The following is a 27,473-nucleotide window of genomic DNA, read 5'->3' on the forward strand; positions in this document are numbered from 1 at the left end:
AAAATGCTATTGTCTTACTATGGTTAAAAGGATAGTAAAAAAGTGAAATGTTTCCAAGCTAATAGAGGGGGAAGGTGGAATGACAGAAAACCATCAACTCAAAAGGAGGCAAGAAAGGAGAGAAAAAGCAATATAGTTACAGAGAGTACAACTGGCACTGGGCAAGAGAGTAGATTTAAATCCCAGTGTATGAGTGATTAGATAACATAAACGGACTGAAAGTAAAAGACTGTCAAACTGGGTTTTGTAAAAATGATATGCTATTTGGAAGCTATATGTCTAAAACTTAAAAATTGACAGAGAGGACTTCCCTGGTGGTCCAGTGGTTAAGAATCCATCTGCCAAAGCAGAGGACATGGGTTTGATCCCTGGTCCCGGGACAGTCCACATGCCACGGGGCAACTAAGCCCATGAGCCACAACTGCTGAGCCCTTGCAGTCCAAAGCCCATGCTCCACACAAGAAGCCACTGCAATGAGAAGCCGGTGCCCCGTGACTAGAGAGCAGTCCCTGCTCACCACATCTAGAGGAAGCCTATGTGCAGTAATGAAGGCCCAGCACAGCCAAAAATAAACAAATAAATAAAATTTTAAAAAATTAACAGAGAAAGTATGAAAAAAATATGCTATGGAAACTCTAACCAACAGCAAGCCAGTGATGGTGCTACACGACAAATATGATGTTAAGGGGAAAACACTACTAGAGATGAAAAGAGACACTAAAAAAAAAAAAGGGACATTTTATGATGATCAAAAGTCTTGTTCTACTGGAAGTATTAGAATTCTAAATTTATATGCACATAGTAATACAACCTCACAATATATAAAGCAAAATTTGTCAATATTAAAAGAAGAAACACAAATCTACAATCATGATGAGATTAAAAAAAAAAATTCCCAATGACTGATAGAACACAAAGACACACACACACACAAATCAATAAGAGTATTTAAGTTGGAACAACATCATTGACAAGCTTGATTTAATGGATCAATTCTTTCCTGGGTAATTTCATGATTGAAGGCAGTGGGTCGTGGTTACACACGGGAACTTTGGAGTCTGGCAGACCCAGCCTGGAGCGGTTGCCAAGACGACCCATCCCTGCCATACCTTGCTCTTTTCCCGAAGTGTCTTAGAGATCAGGCTCTGCTCCGTACTGCTCCTCTTCAACTCCTCCCTGAGCTTTCTCACTTCTTTCTCCATGCCGTGGATTTGCTAAGAAAGTGTCAACAGCAGGGAAGTCAACTTCGTAACTCACCTCACCCAGTTCGTTAAGGTGGAAACCTAGTCTGAGATCAGGTTAATTCTTTCCCTTGGGAGATGCTTCTACATCTTTAAAGCAAAGTAGGGTTTCTTTCAAGAGATGCATTGAAAGTGCAGGGTGAGGGAAAATTTGAGTTTCTTTTGAAGATCAGCATGGATTCTGGATTCAACAGTACAAGGGACACATTCACTCATTAGATTCTCCTTCCTTGGAATATATTTTGAGTTCAGTCTAAATAGGGGTTATTTGGAAGACACCATGGGCAGAGCTTGGAAGAAAAGAACAATGAGCTTTTTCTTTTTGTTCCCATTTGAGACAGAGAATAGCAGTGCCCCTGAGAGAAGAAAATGGCCTCGACAGATGGAAAATACATGCTTAGTGATGTTCTCGAGGACTTGACTGGCGCGGAGGGTGAACATTCACATTTAGTGCTCATCTTTTCATTGTACTAATTTTTATATTCACCTTCCATACAAAGCCAATGATACGTCTGCATTTTATTTTGTTTTTATGAACTGCTGTAAAACTGAATGAATCAATATTTAAGAAACAATACTTAAGGAGGAGTTTCATGTTAATAACAGAGCCCATGGCTGTGATAAAACTTGAGACAGTAGATCATGAAAGTTTGGGCATCACAAGTCCAGGGGTAGGCACCATGGTGAATTTCTAGTAGCATCTAGTGGCCACTGGGCCACCTTTTGTCCCAGTCTCCAGCCCAACTCTAGCCCAGTTCCAGGGGCTGATAAGGGGCCTAGAGCCAACTGTCCATGAAATCCTAGGAGAGCATGTTTTCCAAGGTTTTCTACCCATCTCTTTGAGGCAAGCAAATCAAAGAATTACATTAATTACATTAACAGACACCCATAAAGCCCCAGAGTTTGTACTAGCTAAAGGGCCAAGGAACCCCTCCAAAGCCCTGAAGGTCAAAGTCTAGGCTTTCCATGGACACCCAGGGGTGAGGAGCTTCAACGCACAGTTTTGTAGAGTTTTAGTTCTTTCTCTTGGGCCTCCAGGTTCTCCTTCTGGGCATCTTCCTTCTTTAACTCTTCTTTCAGCACTGAGCACTGGGGAGAAAAATAACCAGGTCACGTGGGCTTGACTGGGGGCCCTAAGTCCCTATGTGCGTGCCCAAGACTGTCTTCTGCTGTTTAACTCCATCACACCCTGCATCATGAGAGGCCAGACCGCCTGTGTGACGGAAGCACGGGGATCCTGTGGTTGTTCCTGGTTCACCCCTCTTGTGAGTTTTGACAAATAAAGTGTCTAAATTGCCCTTCAAAAGCCAGCCAACTGCACCACAGGGAGAGTCCAGACTCGCAGAGGCTGGTACTTAGTGGAGGAATTGAGCCGCTTTCACTCAGTGAGCATCGAGAGTGGTGAGGGAGGGCCAGTGAGTTTGGGTGGATCTTAGTGCTTTCGTGCAGGTTCCATCTCAAAGACACGACTGCCCTGCTGGTCACAGAGTGGTAAACAGAGCTGCCTTTTCCGAGGGCATTTTGGCAACAGACATTAAGAGCATAAGGATGGACGTGCCTTCTTTCGACCCAGAAATTCCCACTTTAGACATGTACCCTAAGGACAATGATTAGAGAAATCAGTGAATCTGTAGCTTCAAGGATGTTCTCCATAGAACTGTCAGTAACAGTGGGGAAAAAAAAACAAGTGTTGTTTATAACAGGAGATCACCTTATAACACTGTGTACATCTAGGAGAAAGTGTGTGGCTTTTAAGACCAACGATAAAGCGTTGATTTATTAGCATGGGGAAGTCATTGTGTTTATGATTTTAAAAAATATGCATAGTGTAAATTCACTGTAAAATAACTGACTGCTTGATTTCTAGGTAATATATAGAAACAAGACTGGAAGAACCCAGAGGAAAAGTGACCTCACTCCAAGGTCAATAAGGAAGGGGAAATGGGGACATAAGCAAATAGATGCAGGTGGGAGGTGGAAGAGCCAAGCAGGGGCTGTCTTTGCATATTCCTTCTACTAAGCACCAGCTCTGCAACCCCTCCCCGTCCCCAACACACACACACACACACACACACACACACACACACACAGTCCTCTCACCTAAAACAGCGAGTGCACATGCCTAGGAGGGCACTCTGCTTGGCAGAAACAAAGGCAGAGGCATTGCCCAGGTGGCTGACTGAGGCAGAGGCAGAGGAGCACTGCTAAAACCAGGCTCCCGTGTCTTGGAAAACGATTTTGTCACTCCCATTTCGCAGATAGGGAAATAAAGGCCAAATAAGTTACAGTAAGAGAAAGCTCTGGGATTGGACCCAGGTCTGTCTGACTCCAAAGCTCGTGCCTTTTGCCGGTTCCATATTCCGTGTAGTACTACGCACCAGTATCGTGCCTTTTCCTTGGAACCTCAGGATGTTTCCACCCCACACCCGTGCAGCCCTGGCTAATCCATCAGACAGCTGCTGGGAATCTCTGAGTTACGACCTGAGATGAAAGCTATGAGGTTTTACCTTGACTGGCAGAAACAGATGCATTATACAAATACTGAGAAATCTTATCCTATAGAGTCACGATCCTAAAGTTGGCATGGAAGGCAAGATTTGCAAATAAAGTTCCATTTAAAAAACTCTTCACTTGCCTACCAAGTCTAGGGAAGAAATGAGAGTTTGTGTGTTTGCATCTGGATCTTCAAACGTTCTGATTTGAAGGCAGTTATGAGAACCAGTGGTGCTGGGACCGTGATGGAGCCCTGTGGGTTGTCCTTGCTCACAGAGATATTTTATTCTGTTTTACATTAAGCTGTGCAGTAGCAATATATGCTAATAAGTGTGTTTGTTCCTGGGGTTTATTTATCATAGGGGTTAAAAAATGTTTGCTGCATTTGAAAATATATCATGCTATTCTGAGCCACATACTGTACTTTAAAAGCTGCCAAGAAGTTGACTTCTCTGCAGACACCTGACTGCACCGTGTCTGCTTTTCGAAGCTACACTTTGATGATGACCCGACACTCACTCTGGAGTTGAGGGCTTCAAGCTGGTGATCCTTTTCTTTGTTCTCACTTTTTAGTTGATTCACCTCCTGTTTTAGTTGTTGAACTTGCTCATCCTTTGCTAACATATCTTTTTGCAAAGATGACACCATCTCTGCAAAACAAAAACTCACAGGTCAAAAGGGCAGGAAGGACTCCTGGCATCACCACGGCTGTTAGCCAAGTTTCAGACAAGAACCTCCAAGCCCAGGGCCAGCCTTCCTAGAACTGCGGAGGTTGTTGCCAAGAATCCCAGAGCAAGAACGGGAATGAGACCAGAGACCATGGAACGTGGTTTGAGGCATCAGGGAGAATGAGGGGCAGTCAGCGAGCACCAGTGGGAGGAGAAGCCTTTGGGGGCCCCTGGTGGGCACAGGCTGGGCAGAGCCGAGAGGAGAGGCCATGCCCAGGGCTTGGGAAGCAAAGGCCCAGCACAGGTGAAGTCCAGGAACTCTTCTCCAGAGCCCAGGAGGCAGACTTGCGGCAGAGCGGACTGCTGGGCACTCTCGGCGGGGCGGCCAGCTTCACACTTATGTGAGTTTGGCCCTGTCCTAACCCCTTATTAGCTTGGCGGTCTTGGACAAGTTATTTCACCTCCCACTGCATGTCCTGCACAGAGTTATTGAAAGGGTCAAGTGAGATGGCCTGTCCTAAGAACATAAAGTGACTAACTTATATTTGTTGTTGTTGTTCAGTCACTAAATCGTGTCTGACTCTTTGCGACGCCATGGACTGCAGCATGCCAGGCTTCTCTGACCTCCACCATGTCCTGGAGATTGCTCAAACTCATGTCCACTGAGTCAGTGATGCCAACCAACCATCTCATCCTCTGTCACCCCCCTATATGGCACTCACCATGTTTCACGACAGCCAGTTTCCAGCATGGCCCCCATGATCCCTGCCTCCTGGAATTCATGCCCTTGTGTGGCCCCTCCCACCCTGAATAGGGCTGACATGGGTAACCCACATGATGCTGCGGAAATGATGCAATGTGACCTCCCAGGCTGGGTCATTAAAGACACTGTGGCTTCCTCTTTGCTCTCTCTTGCAGCGCTCACTCTGGGGGAAGCCACACTCCGTGTTGTGAAGACACTCAAGCAGCCCTTGGGAGAAGTACGTGTGATAAGAGGCTGAGGCCTCCAGCCAACAGCCACATGGGCAGCAACTCTGAAAGGGGTTCCTCCCGCTTCCGATAAGGCTTTCAATGACATGACTGATGCCCCAGATGACATCTTGACTCCAATTCAAGAGAATTAAGTTACACACCCCTCCATCCCAAATTCCTGTACTGCAGAAACTGGGTGAGATAATAAATATCAGCTGTTGTTTTACCTGTTACATTTTGGGATAACTTGCTATACAGCAATAGATAACTACTCTGTTACTGAATTATCACTTTGGAGAAAAGTGGGAAGTGAAAGTGAAAGTTGCTCACTTTTCAAGCTGGTGGAAGATTCAACTTCCAGTGGACTTGGAGCCTCATTATATGCTCACTGTAATGCAATAGCTAAGTGACACACCCAGCAGCAACAGAGGATGAGATGGTTGGATGGTATCACCGCTTCAACGGACATGAACTTGGGCAAACTCCAGGAGATGGTGAAGGACAGGGAAGCCTGGTGTGCTGCAGTCCATGGGGTTTTGAAGAGTCAGATACAACTTGGTGACTGAACAACAACAACACACCCACCAGTACCATCACAGTTCTGAGGTCAATCATACAAGGTCAGAACGTGGGCAGTGGCCCAATTTCTGGAAATCACTGCCCCTTCCCTGAAATATTTGGAATAATCCTCCCATTCATTAGCGTATGAAATTACCCAGCCCATAAAAATTAACCACCTCATATTTCAGGGCTGCTCACCTTCTGCGATGGCCCATACTCTCTGCCTGTGGAGTGTGTTTCTCTCTAAACAAATCCACTTCTTACCTATCACTTTGTCTCTCACTGAATTCTCTCTGTGACAAGACATCAAGAACCTGAGCTTTATTAATGAATAAATAAAGCCCAGATGTATGACCTCAATTAAAAGACTGTGTTCTGGCCTGGGTCCAAGTCCCACCTGAGTTGCCTGGTTTCACACCCACTCTGCTGATCTCCCTTGGGTCGCCACTGAGGCACTGGCCACCAAGTCACACAGTTTGCTTTCTCCACAGCACGACCACTCTCTGAAGCAGGCTGTTCGTTTATTCGTCCTTTTCCTTCAGTGAGTACAGGGTCTGACTGTCTTGCTCAGAGCTCTCTCCCCAGAGGCTAGAACAGGGCCTGACACCTCGCAGGTGCTCAGTCAGCATGCTGAAGGAATGAAGGAATCCAGGGAGCCCAGGCTCAGCCACAGCTGTGTGTGGGCTGCCCCCACCTCCAAGCCCTTTACCAGGGAACCACCTCTGTTGGTCTCACTTGGGCTCGAGTGCACTCAGGTGAAAATGGGTGAGATGATGGGTACCCAAAGTGGTGACCCCATTTTGTCCATGTTCTAGTTCACACTTGGGCAGGCTGGCTTGTGGAGCCACCCAAGTCACCCTATGTTCTATGTTCTCCCTGGCGGGGCCAGTGCTCAGGTGACCTCGTAGACAAGATATATGTGTGTGTGTGCTCAGTTGCTCAGTTGTGTCCAATTCTTTGTGACCCCCATAGACTGTAGCCCACCAGGCTCCTCTGCCCATGGAATTGTCCAGGCATAAATACTTGAGCAGTTGCCATTTCCTTCTCCAGAGGATCTTCCCAGACCAGGGATTGAACCTTGGTCTCCTACATCTCCTGTATTAGCAGATGGATTCTTTACCACTGAGCCAGCCACTTGGGATGGAGAAGGCACTGGCACCCCACTCCAGGACTCTTGCTTGGAAAATCCCATGGGCGGAGGAGCCTGGTGAGCTTCAGTCCATGGGGTCGCAAAGAGTTGGACACGACTGAGTGACTTCACTTTCACTTTTCACTTTCATGCATTGGAGAAGGAAATGGCAGCCCACTTCAGTGTTCTTGCCTGGAGAATCCCAGGGATGGGGGAGCCTGGTGGGCTGCTGTCTATGGGGTCGCACAGAGTCAGACAAGACTGAAGTGACTTAGCAGCAGCAGCAGCCACTTGGGAAGCCTGGTCAAGATACAACATTCTCTCCAGTATTTATCAGGCCCTGCCCTAGGAAGTAGGTGGCAAGAAATCTGCACTGAGGGAGAATTCTAACTCACTGACACTGGTGGCCTGGTGGGTTGCTGAGATCCCTGAGGCTGCACCCAGGTCACGGGCACAGGTGCTGTGGTAGATTGGTGATGTCTGCAGGGGGAGGGAGGCAGGTGCAGTGATAGACTGGTGATGTCTGTGGGGGGAGGGAGGCAGGTGCAGTGATAGACTGGTGATGTCTGTGGGGGGAGGGAGGCAGGTGCAGTGATAGATTGGTGATGTCTGCAGGGGGAGGGAGGCAGTTCTCAGGAGCAAATCCAGAAGGACCTCACCTGAAGTGATGGCATTATCCCTCCTCAAGTTCTCACCCTGGTTCTTCAGGGACGTGATTTCCAGGTTCCTCTCAGACAGGGTTTGGCACAGCACCTGGCTGTAGCCTTGCTGCAGGGCACTGATCTGTGGGAACAGGCAACACACAGTCAGAGGGGGGTCAGCCGGCTTTGCAGGACACGCTTCTCCAGGGCTGGACAAAAAGAGTCGGGTTGATCTTGGGTTGGGGTGTTGGGGAAACCAAGCTTTTCAGTTATAACTGGTGGGAGAGATGGGAGGGTGCCTATCTTCAGTGACCACCGTGTCCTATATCATCAAGACACAAACCTTACCTTTGTGGTCACCCAGGGGCTCAGGTGCCCTTGCCCTGGATCCCTTCCTGTGACTGAGGCAGGAGGCAGATGGGCTTCAGGCTGGATACTTACAACCAGCCTTCTGTTTACATTTCCCAAGACAGGAGGTAGGTGGGCTCCAGGTTAGGCATTTACAACCAGCCTCCTGTTTGCACTGTGAGATGGAAACGACGACAGGAACAGGGTAAATGGCTGGACTTTGCCTCCTGTGGACACATCAGTTATGTCGGGCACAGACAGGAGCAAAACCTTGTTTGAGTACAAGACCAAGAGGTCACGTATTTCCCATCCTTGGGGCAAGGGAGTCGCTGCACATGTGCAGAAAGGCTCTTTGGGGATACCAAAGGAGGGGTCACCATCCCATAATACGTGATGTCAAGCCCCATCCCTCATTGGCTGCTGGGCTGGAATCTACCTTGGGAAAAAGCTGCGCACACATGTTGGGGAGGATCCTAGGGTAGGTCTCATGTGGAAAAAGAAACCATTTAATTGGCCAAAGGTAAACAAAGACCCACTGGATGGGTGGCCACATAATGCAAAGAGCCGACTCACTAGAGAAGACCCTGATGCTGGGAAAAGATTGACGGCAGGAGGAGAAGGGGACGACAGAGGGCGAGATGGTTGGATGGCATCACCGACTCGATGGACCTGAGTTTGAACAAATTCCACAAGACTGAGCCACTGAACAACAACAACAAAGACTTGAAAGAATCGCCCTATACACATGATTTCACCACATCTGCCCTGGGCTCCTCCTCACTGAAGGGACGCCCATACCGTTTCTCCCCGGGTGTGCATCTCCGTCTTAATGAAACAAACTGTTTCTCTTTGTGCTCTTGCAGTTGTCCTGCTGTGTCCGAAACAGTTAACTTTGTACCTGTTTTTCTTTTTTTACAGTTTTTGCCTCCACAAGAAATGCATTTTTCAATGGGAGCAAGAGCCAGGGGAGATTTGCTTCTAGCCTCTAGCTGTTGATGGTCCAGTGGCTAGGAGTCCTGGTTTTTATCCCAGGTTCAGTTCCAGGGCAGGGAACTAAGACCTTGCTTCAAGCCACCGCTCACTGTTGCCTCTCCGAGATCACCATCTGTGGCCTTTTAGCCATAAACAGGCCAGCCGTTGGTGCTGAATCATCCAGCACTGACTGTATGCAGAGTGAAATTCAAGAGACAGGAGGGTGTTGTGTGTGCTCAGTCACGTTCGACTCTTCTGTGACCCCAGGGACTGTAGCCCGCCAGGCTCCTCCATCCACGGGATTTCCCAGGCAAGAACACTGGAGTGGGTTGCCATTTCCTATTCCAGGGGTTCTTCCCAACTCAGGGATCAAGCCCATGTCTCCTATGTCCCCTGCATTGGCAGGCAGATTCTTTACCACTGGGAAGCCCCCAAGAGATGGGGTCTGTCATCTCTTCAATATATACTGAATATATATAATGAATATATATTCATTATATAATGAATTTCGTTTAATGAGAACAGCAAATCGCTTATACAACACTCCGGAGTTTACACAACTCATGTGCACATGCTACATGGATACTCCTCACAGCATTGCCGAAGGCTGATGTTCCCAGCAGGCTTCCCATTTGCAAGAGGGCAGACTGAGACTGGGAGAGGTAAAGTCCCCTGCTCAGGATCACGGGGCTGGTCAGAGGCGGAGAAGGATTCAAACCCAGCCTCTAGGGGCCCGTTTCCACTTTTCCAGGTGGCCCTAGGAAGCAGCATGAAAAGTTGGAGGCTCTAAAGCATAGCGTGGACTTGGGAGCCAGACTGTAGGCTTCAAGTCCTGTTTCTGCCTGTTACGGGCCCTGTGAACACAGGAAGACACCGTATTTTATTTTCAGTCTGTACATGGGGTGATGGCAGTCCCAGTCTGATAGGATTGCTAGAAGTATAGTTTTTTTCCCCAGTCCTTGCTTTGCGGCATGTCGGATCTTCGTTTCCCAACCAGGGATCAAACCCGTGCCCTCTGCTTCAGGAGCTTGGAGTCTTAACCACTGGACCACCAGGAAATCCCTGTTAGAAGTATCTTAACAAATTAGTCATGTGTGCAAGTAATCAGATTATGCCTGGCACACAGCATAGAGGGATGAGGTGTCACGGTCCTCTCAGCTGACTACCCATGGTGTGTTTTAGCTTCAGCTTCCCTTGTCTGTCTCTGGGGAAAGGAGTTGGGAATCTTTGTGTGCATTTGTAAGTCTTGCTCAGGCTCACTTTAACACTGCTGTGGTTGTTATTAGGAGGAAATACAGGAATCATGGGTGGGATGACCATGGGCTGGCTGCTCCAAGAACTCTGGAAGTCCCTGGCTCAGAACCCACTTGAGGGCCAGCCCCTCTCCAGGGATCCATATGCAGGGCAGGGGCCCTGGAAGGATGTCCTTGGAAAGCAGCCCTGGTAAGGGCTGGAAAGTAGCTGCCGCATTTACTGCAAGAGAGAACCACCTCTCACAGGTACCCGAGAGGCTGGGAAGGGAGGTGGGCCAGAACCCTCTCCCTCTTCATCTGACTCATCGGACTGCTTGGTCTGAGTGTCCAGGCCTTTTCCCTCCCAGGGTGTGCTGTGGGCCTTCGCGGCTTTTGATTTTTCAGACGTCAGGACTCAGTTCTCCCACAGGGACATGCTTATTGGGCCAGAAATGCCACACAGTCCGTAGACAAGATGAGAACTAGCTTGTTTTGATAGATCAAAATAGAAGCGACAAGCAGCAGGATGCAATTTCTTTGTTTTCCTAAGGTAAGGTTGCCGGATTTGGGGGAGAAAAAAAGGATGCAAATGACAGATAACATTTTCCTGTGTGTCCCATGCAGTATGTGGAACATACTCTAAAAAAGATATTCTAATATTCAAATTTAATTGGGTATCCTTATTTTATCTGGCAACCCCACCTAAGAGAGTTCTTAAACTTCAGTCATTCAAATACCACTTTCACTATTTTTGCCATATCTCTTTGCTGGTCCCACTATAATTTCTTAGCATTTTTCTTAGAAGCCCCTTGCTTTCTAAACTTAAAAAACATGTATTAAATTTAAAATAACTGCTATAAGAGTAAATAGTGACTCAACATCTTAAATAAAAATAATCTTAAAAAAAAGAGAAAATACAAGAATTTCCCTGTTTACTGTCAGACCAGGCTGCAGGCTTCACATTAAAAAAAAAAAAAAAGAGACTTGGGGGAAGGGGCGGGCATGCCCAGGTATTTGGGCAACGGTGTGGTGAATTTAACTCAGATGACCATTATATCTACTAGTGCAGGCAGGAATCCCTCAGAAGAAATGGAGTAGCCATCATGGTCAACAAAAGAGTTCGAAATGCAGTACTTGGTTGCAATCTCAAAAATGACAGAATGATTTCTGTTTGTTTCCAAGGCAAACCATTCAATATCACAGTAATCCAAGTCTATGACCCAACCAGTAACGCTGAAGAAGCTGAAGTTGAATGGTTCTATGAAGACCTACAAGACCTTTTAGAACTAACACCCAAAAAAGATGTCCTTTTCATTATAGGGGACTGGAATGCAAAAGTAGGAAGTCAAGAAAACCTGGAGTAATAGGCAAATTTGGCCTTGGAATACGGAATGAAGCAGGGCAAAGACTAATAGAGTTTTGCCAAGAAAATGCACTGGTCATAGCAAACACCCTTTTCCAACAACACAAGGGAAGACTCTACACATGGACATCACCAGATGGTCAACACCGAAATCAGACTGATTATATTCTTTGCAGCCAAAGATGGAGAAGCTCTATACAGTCAACAAAAACAAGACCAGGAGCTGACTGTGATTTGGCAATAAGGAGCTGAACTCCTTATTGCCAAATTCAGACTGAAATTGAAGAAAGTAGGGTCAGACACGACTGAGCAACTTCACTTTCACTTTTCACTTTCATGCATTGGAGAAGGAAATGGCAACCCACTCCAGTGTTCTTGCCTGGAGAATCTCAGGGACGGGGAGCCTGGTGGGCTTCTGTCTATGGGGTCGCGAGGAGTCGGACACGACTGAAGCGACTTAGTAGCAGCAGCAGCAGCAGGAAAAACCACTAGACCATTCAGGTATGACCTAAATCAAATCCCTTATGATTATACAGTGGAAGTGAGAAATAGATTTAAGGGCCTAGATCTGATAGATAGAGTGCCTGAGGAACTATGGACTGAGGTTCGTGACATTGTACAGGAGACAGGGATCAAGACCATCCCCATGGAAAAGAAATGCAAAAAAGCAAAATGGCTGTCTGGGGAGGCCTTACAAATAGCTGTGAAAAGAAGAGAAGCAAAAAGCAAAGGAGAAAAGGAAAGATATAAGCATCTGAATGCAGAGTTCCAAAGAACAGCAAGAAGAGATAAGAAAGCCTTCTTCAGCAATTAATGCAAAGAAACAGAGGAAAACAACAGAATGGGAAAGACTAGAGATCTCTTCAAGAAAATTAAGAGATACCAAGATACTTTCATGCAAAGATGAGCTCGATAAAGGACAGAAATGGTATGGACCTAACAGAAGCAGAAGATATCAAGAAGAGGTGGCAAGAATACACAGAAGAACTGTACAAAAAAGATCTTCATGACCCAGATAATCACGATGGTGTGATCACTGACCTAGAGCCAGACATCCTGGAAAGTGAAGTCAAGTGGGCCTTAGAAAGCATCACTATGAACAAAGCTAGTGGAGGTGATGGAATTCCAGTTGAGCTATTTCAAATCCTGAAAGATGATGCTGTGAAAGTGCTGCACTCAATATGCTAGCAAATTTGGAAAACTCGGCAGTGGCCACAGGACTGGAAAAGGTCAGTTTTCATTCCAATCCCAAAGAAAGGCAATGCCAAAGAATGCTCAAACTACCACACAATTGCACTCATCTCACACGCTAGTAAAGTAATGCTCAAAATTCTCCAAGCCAGGCTTCAGCAATACGTAAACCGTGAACTTCCAGATGTTCAAGCTGGTTTTAGAAAAGGCAGAGGAACCAGAGACCAAATTGCCAACATCCGCTGGATCGTGGAAAAAGCAAGAGAGTTCCAGAAAAACATCTATTTCTGCTTTATTGACTATGCCAAAGCCTTTGACTGTGTGGATCACAATAAACTGTGGAAAATTCTGAAAGAGGTGGGAATACCAGATCACCTGACCTGCCTCTTGAGAAATCTGTATGCAGGTCAGGAAGCAACAGTTAGAACTGGACGTGGAACAACAGACTGGTTCCAAATAGGAAAAGGAGTATGTTAAGACTGTATATTGTCACCCTGCTTATTTAACTTATATGCAGAGTACATCATGAGAAACGCTGGACTGGAAGAAGCACAAGCTGGAATCAAGACTGCCGGGAGAAATATCAATAACCTCAGATATGCAGATGACACCACCCTTATGGCAGAAAGTGAAGAGGAACTAAAAAGCCTCTTGATGAAGGTGAAATAGGAGAGTGAAAAAGTTGGCTTAAAAGTCAACATTCAGAAAACGAAGATCATGGCATCTGGTCCCATCACTTCATGGGAAATAGATGGGGAAACAGTGGAAACAGTGTCAGACTTTATTTTTTGGGCTCCAAAACCACTGCAGATGGTGACTGCAGCCATGAAATTAAAAGACGCTTACTCCTTGGAAGAAAAGTTATGACCAACCTAGATAGCATATTCAAAAGCAGAGACGTTACTTAGCCATCAAAGGTCCGTCTAGTCAAGGCTATGGTTTTTCCAGTGGTCATGTATGGATGTGAGAGTTGGACTGTGAAGAAAGCTGAGAGCCGAAGAATTGATGCTTTTGAACTGTGGTGTTGGAGAAGACTCTTGAGAGTCCCTTGGACTGCAAGGAGATCCAACCAGTCCATTCAGAAGGAGATCAGCCCTGGGATTTCTTTGGAAGGGATGATGTTAAAGCTGAAACTCCAGTACTTTGGCCACCTCATGCGAAGACTTGACTCATTGGAAGACTCTGATGCTGGGAGGGATTGGGGGCAGGAGGAGAAGGGGACGACAGAGGATGAGATGGCTGGATGGCATCACTGACTCGATGGATGTGAGTCTGAGTGAACTCCGGGAGTTGGTGATGGACAGGGAGGCCTGGAGTGCTGTGATTCATGGGGTCGCAAAGAGTCCAGAGACGACTGAGCGACTGAACTGAACTGTGGTGACCTTGCCACCAGATGGCGCTCACAGCCTTTGGTCCTGGTTTCTGTGCCTGAAAATCTTGTTATTCTTACTCTCAGAGAATTAGCGGAAGTGTCAAGGTCTCACAAGTTTTCTTTCTCGTTTCATGCACCACCATGGGTGAGAGTCTATGACATTTATGATGGTTATAGATACTTATCCCCTGGGGCATCTGAAACATTATTGGGACAGGTCTACTCTAGAAGGTGGCGGGGGCGGGGTGGGGAGGGGACACAGGCCACTCTGGCCCCCAACATCTCCCAGGCTATTGTTCAGTTGTTCAGTTGTGTCCGACTCTTTGGAATCCCATGGACTGTAGCATGCCAGACTCTTCTGTCCTCCACCATCTCCCAGAGTTTCCTCAAATTAATGTCCATTGAGTCAGTGATGCTATCTAACCATTTCATCCTCTGTTGCCCCTTTCTCCTTTGGCCTTCAATCTTTCCTAGCATCAGGGTCTTTTACAGTGAGTTGGCTCTTTGCATCAGGTGGCCAGAGTACTAGAGCTTCAGCTTCAGCATCAGTCCTTCCAATGAATATTCAGAGTTGATTTCCTTTAGGATTGGATCTGGATCTCCTTGCTGTCCAAGGGACTCTTAAGAGTCTTCTCCAAACCACATTTCTAAAGCATCAATTCTTCAGTGCTCGCTTTCTTTACGGTCCAAATCTCACATTTGTACATGACCACCTTCTATGAGTGGTGGTGGTGGGCGACACAGGCCACTCTGCCCACCAGCCTCCCCAAGGCTATACTTTTGCATGTTTGTGCTTTGGACTTTGAGTGAAAAAAATTCTTTCATCTCTTACTGAGGAGATGAAAGAGGGTGGGTAGTGGTGGTGGTGGAATGCAGCTTTCCCATAAAAGGTACTTGGAACACTTAAGCAAACTGTTTCTAGCTCTTCTCAGCTTAATGGGTTTATTTGCATAAGGAAGAACACACAGAGACAAACTTCCAGAAGGGAAAACATACGTTCCCCTCTAAAGACTCCAGTGCTTTTGACAGATTTAAAATATTTCATTTTAAGTGTCAGAGTTTTAGGATTTTGGATTGCTGACAAACTCAAGAGTCTTCAAGGGACTTCCCTGGTGGCCCAGTGGTTGACAGTTCACCTTCCCATGTAGGGGACGTGGGTTTGATCCCGGGTCAAGGAACTACGAGCCTGTGCTCCGCAGTTAAGAGAAAGCCTACACACACAACGAAGGCCCAGCTTAGCCAAAAAAAAAAAAGAGTGTTTCAAACCTCTTTGTTACTTTTACTACCAAAACAAATATCCATGTTGTCTGTAATTGGCATAAATTCCAAGATGTTTAATGTCTGTTACACTATGTAATAAAATGGGCCCAGAATCATAAGAAAATTAATAGTGCCAGGAGGAGTGACTGTTTCAAGATACTAATTTGGTTTCTAATTAGCACAGGCGTATAAGAACACATGCAGGTAAGAATTTTCTAGCGATATTTCTAGGGGATCGAAGATCTTTGAGAGCAAGTCATTATGTACACGCTTTCAGGGACTAAGGAGAATGCATACGGTAATCAGAACGATAAATCAACCAGCCATGCGGCTTCTGCTTCTGGCTGAATGTTCTGCAGGCAGTAGAATATTGAAGAAGCTGAAACGTGAGTGGATGCAACTCGATTTGAGTTCAAACCAGGGCAGCCTCCGGTTCATAGATGTCTTGTTACAAAATATTCTCCTTCAGTTATAAGTAAAACTCCAGAGGTGGAGGAGGTAACAGGATGATGAATCAGTGTAATTATTTCTAGATAATATCTTTGTAAAAAAAATTTTTTCCCTCTAGATATCATCAGCCACTTTAAATAATACTCAAATTGTGACTGGCTGATATTCAAAGATATGTGGAAATTCTATAATATTATATGTCAAATATGTTTCAACTGAAAAAAAAAAAGATATATGAGAATAATTCAGTCTTGTCCATGTGCCTGTGACATTAAGTCAGGAAAGCTCTGAAATGGGAGGATAACTGAAAAGGATATTTCAGCAAAATTGGGTTCAGCTAGAGAGAAGGTACTCCTCAGTGCATCAGTTACACGTCACGGTAGCTGTTTGCAGCAGGGGTTCCTGAAGGACTTGCTGCTTTCAGTGTTTTCTTCAAAAATAGGTTCAAAAGAGAGTCACTGCTTCATTGAAATACTAGAACATCTATCCTGTTTTCTGGTTTATTCTGTCCCCCTCACTAGAACAAAACAGGGGGAAGGATCATGTCTTCCTTGTTTCTGCGGAATTCACAGAACCTGGAAGACAGCATGACACAGGGGTGGCCCCCGCAAATACTGATTTGAATGAATGAATGGCTGGATGAAGAACAGACACGGACCTATCAGAGTTTTGGAAGGTTACTAGGACCAACCTTTGCCTTCATGGAGCTGACAGTCTCCTGATAGAATCTCCTAGGTTCCCCATACTCCTTTCTAGGGCACCATTTCTAGGACTGAAACTGCGCACCTAGAATCGGTTACAGAAGGGGAAGGCAGTAAACAGAGAATCAGGGAACCGAGGCCCCAAACGTGGCTATGGCTTTAAGCAGAATTACGCACTGAGGCCAAAATTCATCAGGGGCCCATTTCTTTTTCTTATCAACGATGCTGAGATATGGGCTTCCCTGGTGGCTCAGTTGGTAAAGAATCCACCTGCAATGCAGGAGACCCCGGTTTCATTCCTGGGTTGGGAAGATCCCCCGGAGAAGAGAAGGGCTACTCACTCCAGTATTCTGGCCTAGAGAGTTCCACGGACTGTATGGTCCGTGGGGAGAGTCAGAACTGAGCTACTTTCACATATGTTGAGATATAATTTGTGTACAAGATCAATGGCCTAAAGTCATTCCTTAAAAAAAATTTTTTTTTTTTTGGATCTAGTTTCAAGAGAAAGGAACTTGACTATAAATCCAGGCATCCTGGGTGGAGAATTTTGGGTGAAATTCTCCATAAATGAAGCAGCAGCTGCCTTCAGGGTGCTCTCAGGGTGCACCCTGAGGCTCCACCTGAGAGCCATCACCCTGAGTCACCACCCTAAGGCTCTGACCCCTTGTCTTCAACCCCTACCTGGTTTTTCTTTTTTTTTAATAAAGGCCTTGGTGTTTGGAACACTTGGAGGTTCCTTCTCCCCATCTCCAGTCCTCTCTGGCTGGGGCCAGGTGAGCATGAGAGGTGGTCACTAAAGCCACAGAGCTGGGTGGAAGGGGCAGAGGGGAGCTCAAGTCACACAGCCCCCTCTCATTTACTGCGAAAGCTGTAACAAGTTCCTGGGTATCTCCGAGCCTACCTGGGTCTCCTCATCTGTAGAATCATATGTGTGGTCAGGGGCTTCCCAGATGGTGCTAGTGGTGAAGAACCTGCCTGCCAAGGCAGGAGACGTAAGAGACCAGGGTTCGATCCCTGGGTCAGGAAGATTCCCTAGAGTAGGGTATGGCAATCCACTCCAGTCTCCTTGCCTGAGGAATCCCATGGACAGAGGAGCCTGGCAGGCCTCAGTCCATAGAGTTGCAGAGTCGGACATGACTGAAGAAGGCACTTAATCAAAGGTATTAATAGTATTGTTCTTAGCAGGCTAGGAACGTACCAAGTCTCTCCTCCCTGGATCTGTGCTCTTCTCCACCATCTGTGCTGACCACCCGTTTCCAACTATCCGGGTGGATACCCTTGGTGCTCCCTGAGGCTGCACCTGAGAGCCATCACCCTGAGTCACCACCCTAAGGCTCTGACCCCTTGTCTTCAACCCCTACCTAGTTTTTCTTTTTTTTTTAATTAATTGTCATTAAAGTATAGTTGCTTTAGAATGTTGTGTTAGTTTCTGCTGCACAGCAAAGTGAATCAGTTATATATACACATATATCCCTTCTTTTTTCGACTTCCTTCCCATTTATTTCACCACAGAGCATTGAGTAGGGTTCCCTGTGCAATACAGTAGGTTCTCATGAGTCATCTATTTTATACATGGTATTAAGAGTGTGGGGCTTCCCTGGTGACTCAGTGGTAAAGAATCCTGCCAAGGCAGGAGCTGCAGTTTCCATCCCTGGGTTGGGGACATGCCCCTGGAGAAGGAAATGGCAACCCACTCCAGTGTTCTTGCCTGGAAAATCTCATGGACAGAGGAGCCTGGTGGGCTATTGTTCATGGGGTCGCATAAGAGTCGGACATGACTTAGCAACCAAACAACAATTAAGAGTGTGTGTATGCCAATCCCAACCTCCCAATCCGTCCCACACCCCTCCTCCCCCTACCTGGCTTTTCAAGTTCTCGATTTCTCTCTGTTGGCCATCATCGTCTTCCTCCAGAACCTGGAGCTTGGGTGGGACCACCCTCGCCTTCTGTCTGGAGGTGGCTGTTTCTGACAGCTTCTGGCTCAGGTGGGCCACTTCGTTCTGAAGGTTCGCGATCACGGCATCTTTGTATTTGGATTCGAGTTCGAAATCCGATAGACGGCTGACTTCTTTTCCCAGCAGCAGAATTATTTCATCCTGGGTGGAGGCCAGATGGGAAGTTTAGTGGGTGTGGGTCTGCGTGTAAGGCTGAGCCCACTGAAAAAAATATAGGAAAAATATGGTATCATTCTCTGGGAAGGTGAGGGCAGGCAGGGAAGGACAAGGCAGATTCTCAAGGCTATCTCTGTCATTTGAGAAAACCTCAAAGAGTCAAGAATTTGGTTGAAATGATGTCCTTGTATATCGATATCTGTAATGGATGTCTCGGCTTCTCAGCTGGTGCTAGTGGTAAAGTACTCGCCTGCCAATGCAGGAGATAGAAGAGATGTGGGTTTGACCCCTAGGTCGGGAAGATCCCCTGGAGGAGGGCATGGCAACCCACTCCAGTATTCTTGCCTGGAGAATGCCATGGACAGAGAAGCCTGGTGAGCTACAGTCCATGGGGTTGCAAAGGGTCAGACACGACTGAAGCGACTTAGCCTGCACACACGAGTGGATGTCTATAGCTCACAGGTACTGAAACTACTGAGAATTATCCTTTCACATTAAGAATAACCATCCCACTTGGGAACTTTTGTTGCTGGAAAGTTTATCATTTTTTATTTATAATATTCAGCCTAGCACACTGGGGACCTAGGAAAGGTAACTAGGAAATCAAGATTCTGTTCAATCACATTCTACTTATAACGAGGGCTATTTTTTTTTTTAAAACTTAAAACATTTAATACATTCTGAAATATTTATTTTCCCTTTCCTCTCTTCTAGTACTTCCTGCCTCTCTGGCAATTCATTTAAGAATTTTTTTTCCAGGTCACTGGATCTGGGAAGTAAATGAGACGGGAATGGTGATTATTTGTGCGGGCTGGTGTAAACTTTGGGCTGGAAAAGCAACATCGCCGGCAGACTTCACCCACAGGTGTAATTAACTGTGTCTTCCATCTCTCCAAAGAAAAAGTTCTAACAAAAGAATTTGTTAGGTTTTCCAAAAGTGGAAGGAAAAAAAAAATCCCCCAAGCTTCTCACCAGCAGTTATCAACAAAATGTCAAGAAAACTGGGAAAAAAAGAATTCACCAGATGCCTTTTCAAAGGCAGACACAAAAAGAGGTAAAGAGGCAATTTCCAGGCTGGCTCATTCCCGGGGGAGCTTGTCCAGTTGGCCTCAAGACCTTCCAGCTCTATGACCTGGGGAAGGACAGGATCTTAGTCAGGAGGAAGCTTGTCTGACATTGCCAGCTGCTGCCAAGGGTCTTCCTCTGCTGCTGCTGCTGCTAAGTCGCTTCAGTCGTGTCTGACTCTGCGTGACCCCATGGACTGCAGCTTACCAGGCTTCTCTGTCCATGGGATTCTCCAGGCAAGAACACTGGAGTGGGTTGCCATTTCCTTCTCCAGGTCTTCCTCTGGGTCCCTGTAAATGCTGGTGGCAAAATTTCAAGAGAGAGTACCAAACAGATTACCTGCTCCTGGGAAATCTGCCCCCTACTTTCATCCTATTATGATCAGCCAGGTGCTTATTTATTTTTCATGCAACAAACACTCTCTGGGCAGCCACTATATACCAGGCCCTGTGTTGGTGCTGAAATATAAGTTTGCAGAGGGCGGTGGACTGGTGTGGGTTCTGTCTTCCTGGTGAGCGCCACCCCCCCAGCCCCCCGTGCCCTTCCTGGAGGGAGCCCGGTGCATGTGACCCAAGCTGGTCAATCAAAGTTTAAGATTTCACATGTCGGTTACAGAGGGCGAGGATCTCGTGCCTCCTTTTGGACCACAGACCTTACATTTAGAGGCTTGTTTGCCTGAGTTTGCCTTTTTCAACACACAAAACTGGCCTTATGCAGAAAGCCAGACTCTGAAGGAAACAGAGAGGAGAGATTGGTGGTAGGAAGTGTTCTGATGACAAGATTCAAGCTCCTGGATCTAGCCATACCTGAAGCTAGAAGCCCTTTAAATATTCCAATAAGAGGAGCCAATAAATGCTTCCCCCTCCACCAAGCTAATTTCTTTACTGTCACCTGAAGGAGTCCTGGCAAGTCAGGGCATAAATGGCTTATAAATAGAAAAAAATTATAACCGTGGTTGCACTATATTTCCAATTTAAAAATGGAGGCAGTTTGAAAAATGGCTACAAACACTTTGCAGCTTTGCCATCTAGCCTATTTTCCTGCCCTCTAAGTGTAGGCTGGCCCTGGGACTTCTTTAACCAACAGAAGGTAATGGAGGTGTGGCTGCACAATCCCCAGGCAAGTTCTTACAGGCTGTGAGCTTGTGTTCCAGCCCCTGGGAACCCTGAGAGCACTGTGCTATGATGAAAAACCACAAACAGAAAGGGGGCACCAGTCCAGGCATCCTGGCTGAGGCTCCAGTCCTGGGAAGGAGGCCATCAGGGAGACCACCGGCTGGGCCAGGTCGTGGGCTGACTGCAGTCTAGTGAGTGAGGTCAGGGGACAGGAGCAAAGGAAACTTCCAGGTCAATCTGGAGATTCTGGGGAATAATGAGTTGCTGTTTTAAGCCCCTAAGCTTTAGGGGTGGCTTGTTACATAGCAAGAAATACAGAATCCAAGCCTGGCTTCTCACCTCCCTGCAACAATTCTTACAGTCTTGTCTCAGGACACCTTTGTCGGAATCCCCTACCTCCTGAAGTTTGGATTCCATGTCTGACAAAGACCCCAGGTAGTTCTGTTCCTCACAGACTCCGAGAATTGCTGCAGGCCCAGGCCCTGGCCTTTGACGAAAGCGAGATATTGCAGACTGCTTCTTTTAGAATAATTTTCAGGTCATGTGTAAGAGGGGAGAAATCAACCCGGGTCCTTCCCAGGATGGTTTGAATTCACCTCTTCTCCTTCTTTGAACCTCCCTAATTCTTTAATGAGTCTCTTTCTTTGCTCGGGCCTCCCTGACTTCAGTGTTCAGTTCTTCCTGCCAGAAATGTATTTATCCATGATCACTGTTCCATCACTCGAAGCTGACCAAGTGATTACTATGTGTGTGTTAGAAGTACCCGCTGGGAAGTTAACCAGACCTAGGTTTGAGTCTTAACACTGCTCCTTACCCTGGGCAACCTTAAACAAGTTACTTAACCTCTCTGAGCTTCGGTTTCCTCATCTGCAAAGTGAGGGAGATAAAATCTATCCTGAAGATGATAAGGATTAACAAGCCAAGGAAATGTCAAGTGCACAGGACATGGCCCAGCACACAGGAGGGGCTCAGTACCTTGCAGTGGTAGATGCTGTTTGGGACAAAATGAGCAGTAACCAGACTTTTGGCTGAATGTCTTGGGAGCAAGAGGTGATTTCTTGGAAGTAGTCAAAAAAAAAAAAAAAAAAAAAGGCACTTCTAGAGTCACAAAGAGCAAGAGGCAGTGGCAAGCCCTCCGTGGGTCCCTCCTGCTACTGCAGCTCTGTCCTCCCCAAGATCCCTCACCTTCTCCTGCTGGGCCAAGTCATGATCCACAAACATCTCTCTGGCGGATCCTGCCCCAGGAATTTCCTCAGCCACTGGTTGGTCTGACAGATCCACGGCGTTGGTCCACACTAATACACATGGGCGACAGAGAATGCAGAGGAGATTGTAAGTTTCCCCCAAATCTTAGAGGATATCTTCAGATTAACCTTCACACTCATGAAACTCATGCAATGACATCATCACAGGAACGCTGGTAAGGGGAAGAGCCGCCTCTTCCTCTTCCCCTGGGTTAGCTGTGCGGATGCACTTTGATGCAGCCCTTTCCAGACTTATTTCTATGCCGCGTAAGAGCTGAGGACCTGTGCACGTCATTTAATCTCTCTCAGCTGCATATATAATGTAGGGACACTAACAGTCTCTATTATAAAGGGCTCTTTGGAGAGTAAATAGAATGAAGATGTAGAGCAGGGGTGGGAAAACTACGGCCCTACGGCCAAATCTGGCCCTCTGGGTATTTTAAAATTTATTTATTGGGCTTCTCTCTACTGCAGTGAGTGGAGCTACCCTCCAGTCGCGGTGCAGGTACTTCTCACCGCAGTGGTTTCTCTTGCTGCAGAGCACGGGCTCTAGGGAGCAGGTTCAGTGGCTGCAGCACGTGGGATCAGTAGTTGCGGCGCACGGGCGTAGTGGCTCCACGGCATGTGGAATCTTCGCAGACAGGGACTGAACCTGTGTCCCCTGCACTGGCAGGCAGATTCTTCTCTATTGCGCCACCAGGGAAGCCCAGCTATTTTTAAACTGCAGTCACATCTTTTATTTACGATTTTTTTTTTTTGAGGCTGACCTGTTTTCCTTTCTAAGTCTTTATTTAACTCATTACAATATTGCTTCCGCTCTGTGCTTCAGGTTTTTGGCCATGAGGCATATGGGATCTTAACTCCCCTACCAGGGATCAAACCCGTACCTCCTGCTCTGGAAGGTGAAGTCTTAACACTGGACCACCAGGGAAGCCCTAGTCATATCTTTAACAAAAAACAAAAATGGGGAAATACCCTGGCTGTCCAGTGGTTAGGACTCTGCTTTCCCTGCCAAGGGCTCGGGTTCAATCACTGGTTGGGGAACTAAGATCTCACAGCCAACAAACAAAAACAAATATGGATTTACATAACAGAGATTTTCTCCAGCTTACTTTTCACCTAACAATATTAAAAAAGAAAAATCAGCATTTGCAGCTGTACTTGGTTCTTTTAAAAAATATTTATTTATCTTTGGCTGTGTTGGGTCTTACGTGTGGGTGAGCGGGCTTCTCTCCAGTTGTGGCGGGTGGGCTCCAGAGCACGGGGGCTCTCTAGCTGTGGTGTGCAGGCTTAGCTGCCCTTCGCCACGTGGGAGCTTAGTTCCCTGATCAGGGATCAAATCCCCATCCGCTGCACTGGGAGGCAGGTTCCTAACCACTGGACCACCAGGGAAGTCCCTGTACCACATCCTTTTTAATGATAGCATTGTGCTCCACTGTACAACCCTACCTGATGTATTAACTGGGACCCACTTGATAAACATACAAGCTTTCCTGATTGTTTGCTCATTAATCCCATTATTACAAGGGCTGTTTACATGACTTTTGGGGGATGTGGCATTATGTTTGGGGATCTCACTCTGAATTATATCAGACACAATTCACATCAAGACTGAATAATTTTTTTTTTTTGGTGTAGAAACTTTCGTAAAGATTTCCATAATTCTGCTTGTGAGATCACTGGGCTCCAAGCAGTGTATTTTAAATTTCCAACTGACTCTGGTTTCTGGGCAGTCACTGCACATTCTTATCTTCTTGTGAAGTGAGAAACTGATCCAATTGTTTTCAAAGCCAGTGAGACTTTAATGGGTGTTAACATGAATGATGAATGAAGCATGCACCGACGCGTTTGTGGCCATTTATTCCATCATTTATTCATTTGGCTTCTGCATTTTTTATTTATGCACTTCAGAGTCAATGATTCCCTCCCTACCAAGCTTTAAAACATGTCTGTGGATCCTAGAACCTCCAGTGGATGCAGCCTATTAAAAAAAAAAAATCCTCTCCTGGTACAGGTTTGACTATAATGTGCAGCCAAATTCTGGGCCCTGTCATGCATCAAGGATCGTCACAGGCCTGCGCTTTAGTTTCTAAATATTCAGCATCGTGTGCTCGGTGCTATATGCGTGCAGGTCGCTTAACTTGCAGGCTAGAGGCGGTCAGATCCCGAATCTGCAGTCCTCTCCTGGTGCGGCCGGGCAGCACTGCATTAGACAGGCCATAGACCAGAGGCAGTTGTGCCTCCCGAAGGTCAGAAATGGGTTCTTACTGGTAGCAGCGTGGCCTGTTACTTGGCATGCTGAACGCTAGAAACCAGCTCCCAGGGGTCCAAGGGAGGAAGGGACTGCCTAGGCTGTGCCCCGGGGCAGGCCCTGGGGTCTGACCCTAACGGGGCGAGTGTCCAGTCTCGGCTTAAAGCTCTGGCGTCTGCTGCTATCTCTAGGGGTAACTCAAGATGCTTAGAGACCCTGCGAGGTGATGGTCAGAGGGGGACATCATCAAACCTATAGAACAGGCTGGACGATGGGATCCCTCTGCTGCAGAAGATGTGTTCACGGATAGTCTCTGTGGGGGCAGAACATGCTCTGAGACTCACTTTCCTTACAACCAGGCTGGGAGGTGCTGGGGCAGCTTCCCCTCACCCGCCCCAAATGTCTTTACAGGCTACTATTATTTATCAACACTGGAGCAGGAAATGGCAACCCACTCAGTATTCTTGCCTGGAAAATTCTATGGACAGAGAGGCCTGGCAGGCTACAGTCCATGGGGTCACAGAGTCGTATACAACTGTGGGACTGAGCTATCTTCGTAGCTCTTCCTGTTTCCCCCATTCCTATTAATATTATTTGTCAAAAAGGACCTAAGGGCCACGTCTGACCAAACCGGTTTAACTAAGTTCAAAACAGACCCTCTTGCCTGCTGGATCCCTTGGAGATCCTAGTGGGGAGAACCCCCAGGGAGGGCCAGGAGGGCTGGAGGATTGGGTGGGAGCAGAGGTAGGGACAGGGGCACTTTAAGAAGTTTCCAGCAGGAGCTATTTGCCAAACAGCAGGGGAGTTACTTCAATATTTTAACAACCCACTGTCCTGGTGTGTGTGTGTGAAAGTCTCTCAGTTGTGTCTGACTCTTTGCTACTCCATGGATTATACATCTATGGAATTCTCCAGGCCAGAATACTGGAGTGGGTAGCCTTTCCCTTCTCCAGGGAATCTTCCCAAGTCAGGGATTGAACCCAGGTGTCCCTCATTGCAGGCAGATTCTTTACCAGCTGAGCCACAGGGAAGCTTGCCTGTCCTGGTGCTTATCCAATAATCATCAGTCTACAGAGGGGCAGCAAGTGTGCACCTTAACTGTGTCTTATTTTTTTTGTCATTTCTTTCTTTAAAAAAATTTTTTTAAATTATGAAAGTATGACAACACATCTATAGCAGACATGGAAAATACAGAATAAAGTTACATATATTAACTGTATCTTCAAGACGTTGCTACATATGGTAAGTTGTAAATAAAAGTTAAAAGACAATCATGGGTAGATAATCATTTAATTTTTAAAAATTTTAACATTTACTGAGTGTTCAGTATGCATCAGGGACTGTGCTTGGCACTTACAGGCAGGATCTGATTTTGTCTTCATGACAACCTGGTGAGATAGGCTTTACTATTTCCACCTCCAGTGAAGGACACGGAAGCCTGGCGTGATACAGTCCGTGGGGTCGCAAAGAGTCAGACACGACTTCGTGACTGAACAAGCACATTCCTGTTTCCATTTTATAAGTGAGTGGTATGACGTACAGAGATGGCAAGCCACCTACTCAAGGACACACAGCTGGTGTGTAGGTACGAGCCCAGGTCTGTTGGATTCTGAGCCCAACCGCTCCTAACCTCTACGCAGTAAATTTACTGAAGTGGGAAGACATTTATGATATATTATTGAATTTCAAAAAGCAGGTTACCAATGTTAGGTTCACAAGATCCCATTATTGGGAGAAAAATTATATATAAATTGGATGGCATTTCAAAAAATTCACCCAATGTATTTTCTGTTCTCAGTAATTCTTCTCCACTTCCCATGAGCTCTTGCCATTAAGATTTGGTGGTTTTGGAGCTGAGGTTTTATTGCCTTGTGGGAAAGGAAGGATGACTATTAACTTAGAATGGGGTGATTCAGCCTCCAGGCACAATGATGTTTTGACTTCTGGCAAAGACTGGACACATTTCTGAGTATCACAGTCGGAGGGTCGGGGGGTGGGGTTGCTGCTGGCATCAGTGGGAAGGAGCCAGGGATGCTGCTAAATGTTCTAAAATGAACAGGACAGATCCCACAGCAAGGAGTTATCCAGTCCCAAATGTCACCGTGCTGAGACGGAGAAACTCTGACCTGGCCTACGATAAATAAGGCCTTGGCCTTGGGTTTTCAAATAGGATTTTTCAAATCTATAGCAAGGCAACAGTCTAACAGTAAACCAACGTTAGTTGAAAACCCCAGCTTCATTAAGAGGGGATGGGTTTTTTTCAGAACCCTCAAAAATAGATGTTTTCTATCAAGAGCCAGCCTGGAGGACTGGAACATAGAGTGCTCTGAAGAGTGGAGCAGAGAGGCCCAGACAGGAAGGAGCTCTCCATCACATGGGAAGTTGAAAGCCCTTCTCAGAGGATGGAGTGTCAGGGAAGTCAGGGTGAATGTATGGAAACAGATGAGATATGGCTGGGAGGCTGAGGGAATAGAGCCCCAGGTAGATGTGAAGGCCTCTAAGCCATAGGATTCATCCTTCACTTCTCCAGGGGACTGTACATCCCTCAGAGAAGCCCCAGTTGCAACATGGCATTGGAAAAACTGATGGCAAAACCCACTGATTACAGTTGTTGTTTCGTTGATCAGTTGTGTCTGACTCTTTGCGACTCCATGGACTGCAGCATGCCAGGCTTCCCTGTCCATCACTATCTCCCGGAGTTTGTTCAAACTCATGTTCATTGAATCAATGATGCCATCCAACCATCTCATCCTCTGTCGCCCCCTTCTCCTCTTGTTCTCAGTCCTTTCCAACATCAGTCCTTCCAATGAATATTCAGGGTTGATTTCCTTTAGGATTGACTGGTATGATCTCCTTGCTGTCCAAGGGACTCTCAAGAGTCTTCTCCAGCATCACAGTTCAAAAGCATCAATTCTTTGGCACTCAGCCTTCTTTATGGTCCAACTCTCACATCTGTACATAGTCAAGCTGTACAAACCATAACTTTGACTATACAGACCTATGTTGGCCCGAGACTAGGTCATAAAAGACATTGTGGTTTCTGCCTTAGTGTCCAAGACCACTTGTCTGGAGCAGCTGTGTCACAAGGACACT

The 27,473-nt window shown here is 46.5% G+C and overlaps 1 protein-coding gene across 9 annotated transcripts in view; it reads right to left on the bottom strand.

The window, feature by feature from the left end:
• The window catches only part of FHAD1 (forkhead associated phosphopeptide binding domain 1), a 165,862-nt gene that overhangs the window by 78,886 nt on the left and 59,503 nt on the right, over positions 1-27,473 (bottom strand). For all 9 annotated transcript variants that reach the window (XR_009730015.1, XM_061383194.1, XM_061383196.1 and 6 more), the window contains 6 exons: positions 22,071-22,180; positions 18,454-18,690; positions 7,724-7,847; positions 4,254-4,384; positions 2,241-2,330; positions 1,110-1,214 (listed from right to left, as the gene is read on the bottom strand). Coding sequence is in view for 8 of the 9 variants with exons in the window: in XM_061383194.1 (XP_061239178.1) it covers positions 1,110-1,214; positions 2,241-2,330; positions 4,254-4,384; positions 7,724-7,847; positions 18,454-18,690; positions 22,071-22,180 (797 nt within the window). In the remaining variant the exon portion in view is untranslated. The remainder of the gene's footprint in view (positions 1-1,109; positions 1,215-2,240; positions 2,331-4,253; positions 4,385-7,723; positions 7,848-18,453; positions 18,691-22,070; positions 22,181-27,473) is intronic.

The sequence above is a fragment of the Bos javanicus genome, chromosome 16 (assembly GCF_032452875.1).
Source record: "Bos javanicus breed banteng chromosome 16, ARS-OSU_banteng_1.0, whole genome shotgun sequence".
Taxonomy (NCBI): Eukaryota; Metazoa; Chordata; class Mammalia; order Artiodactyla; family Bovidae; genus Bos; species Bos javanicus.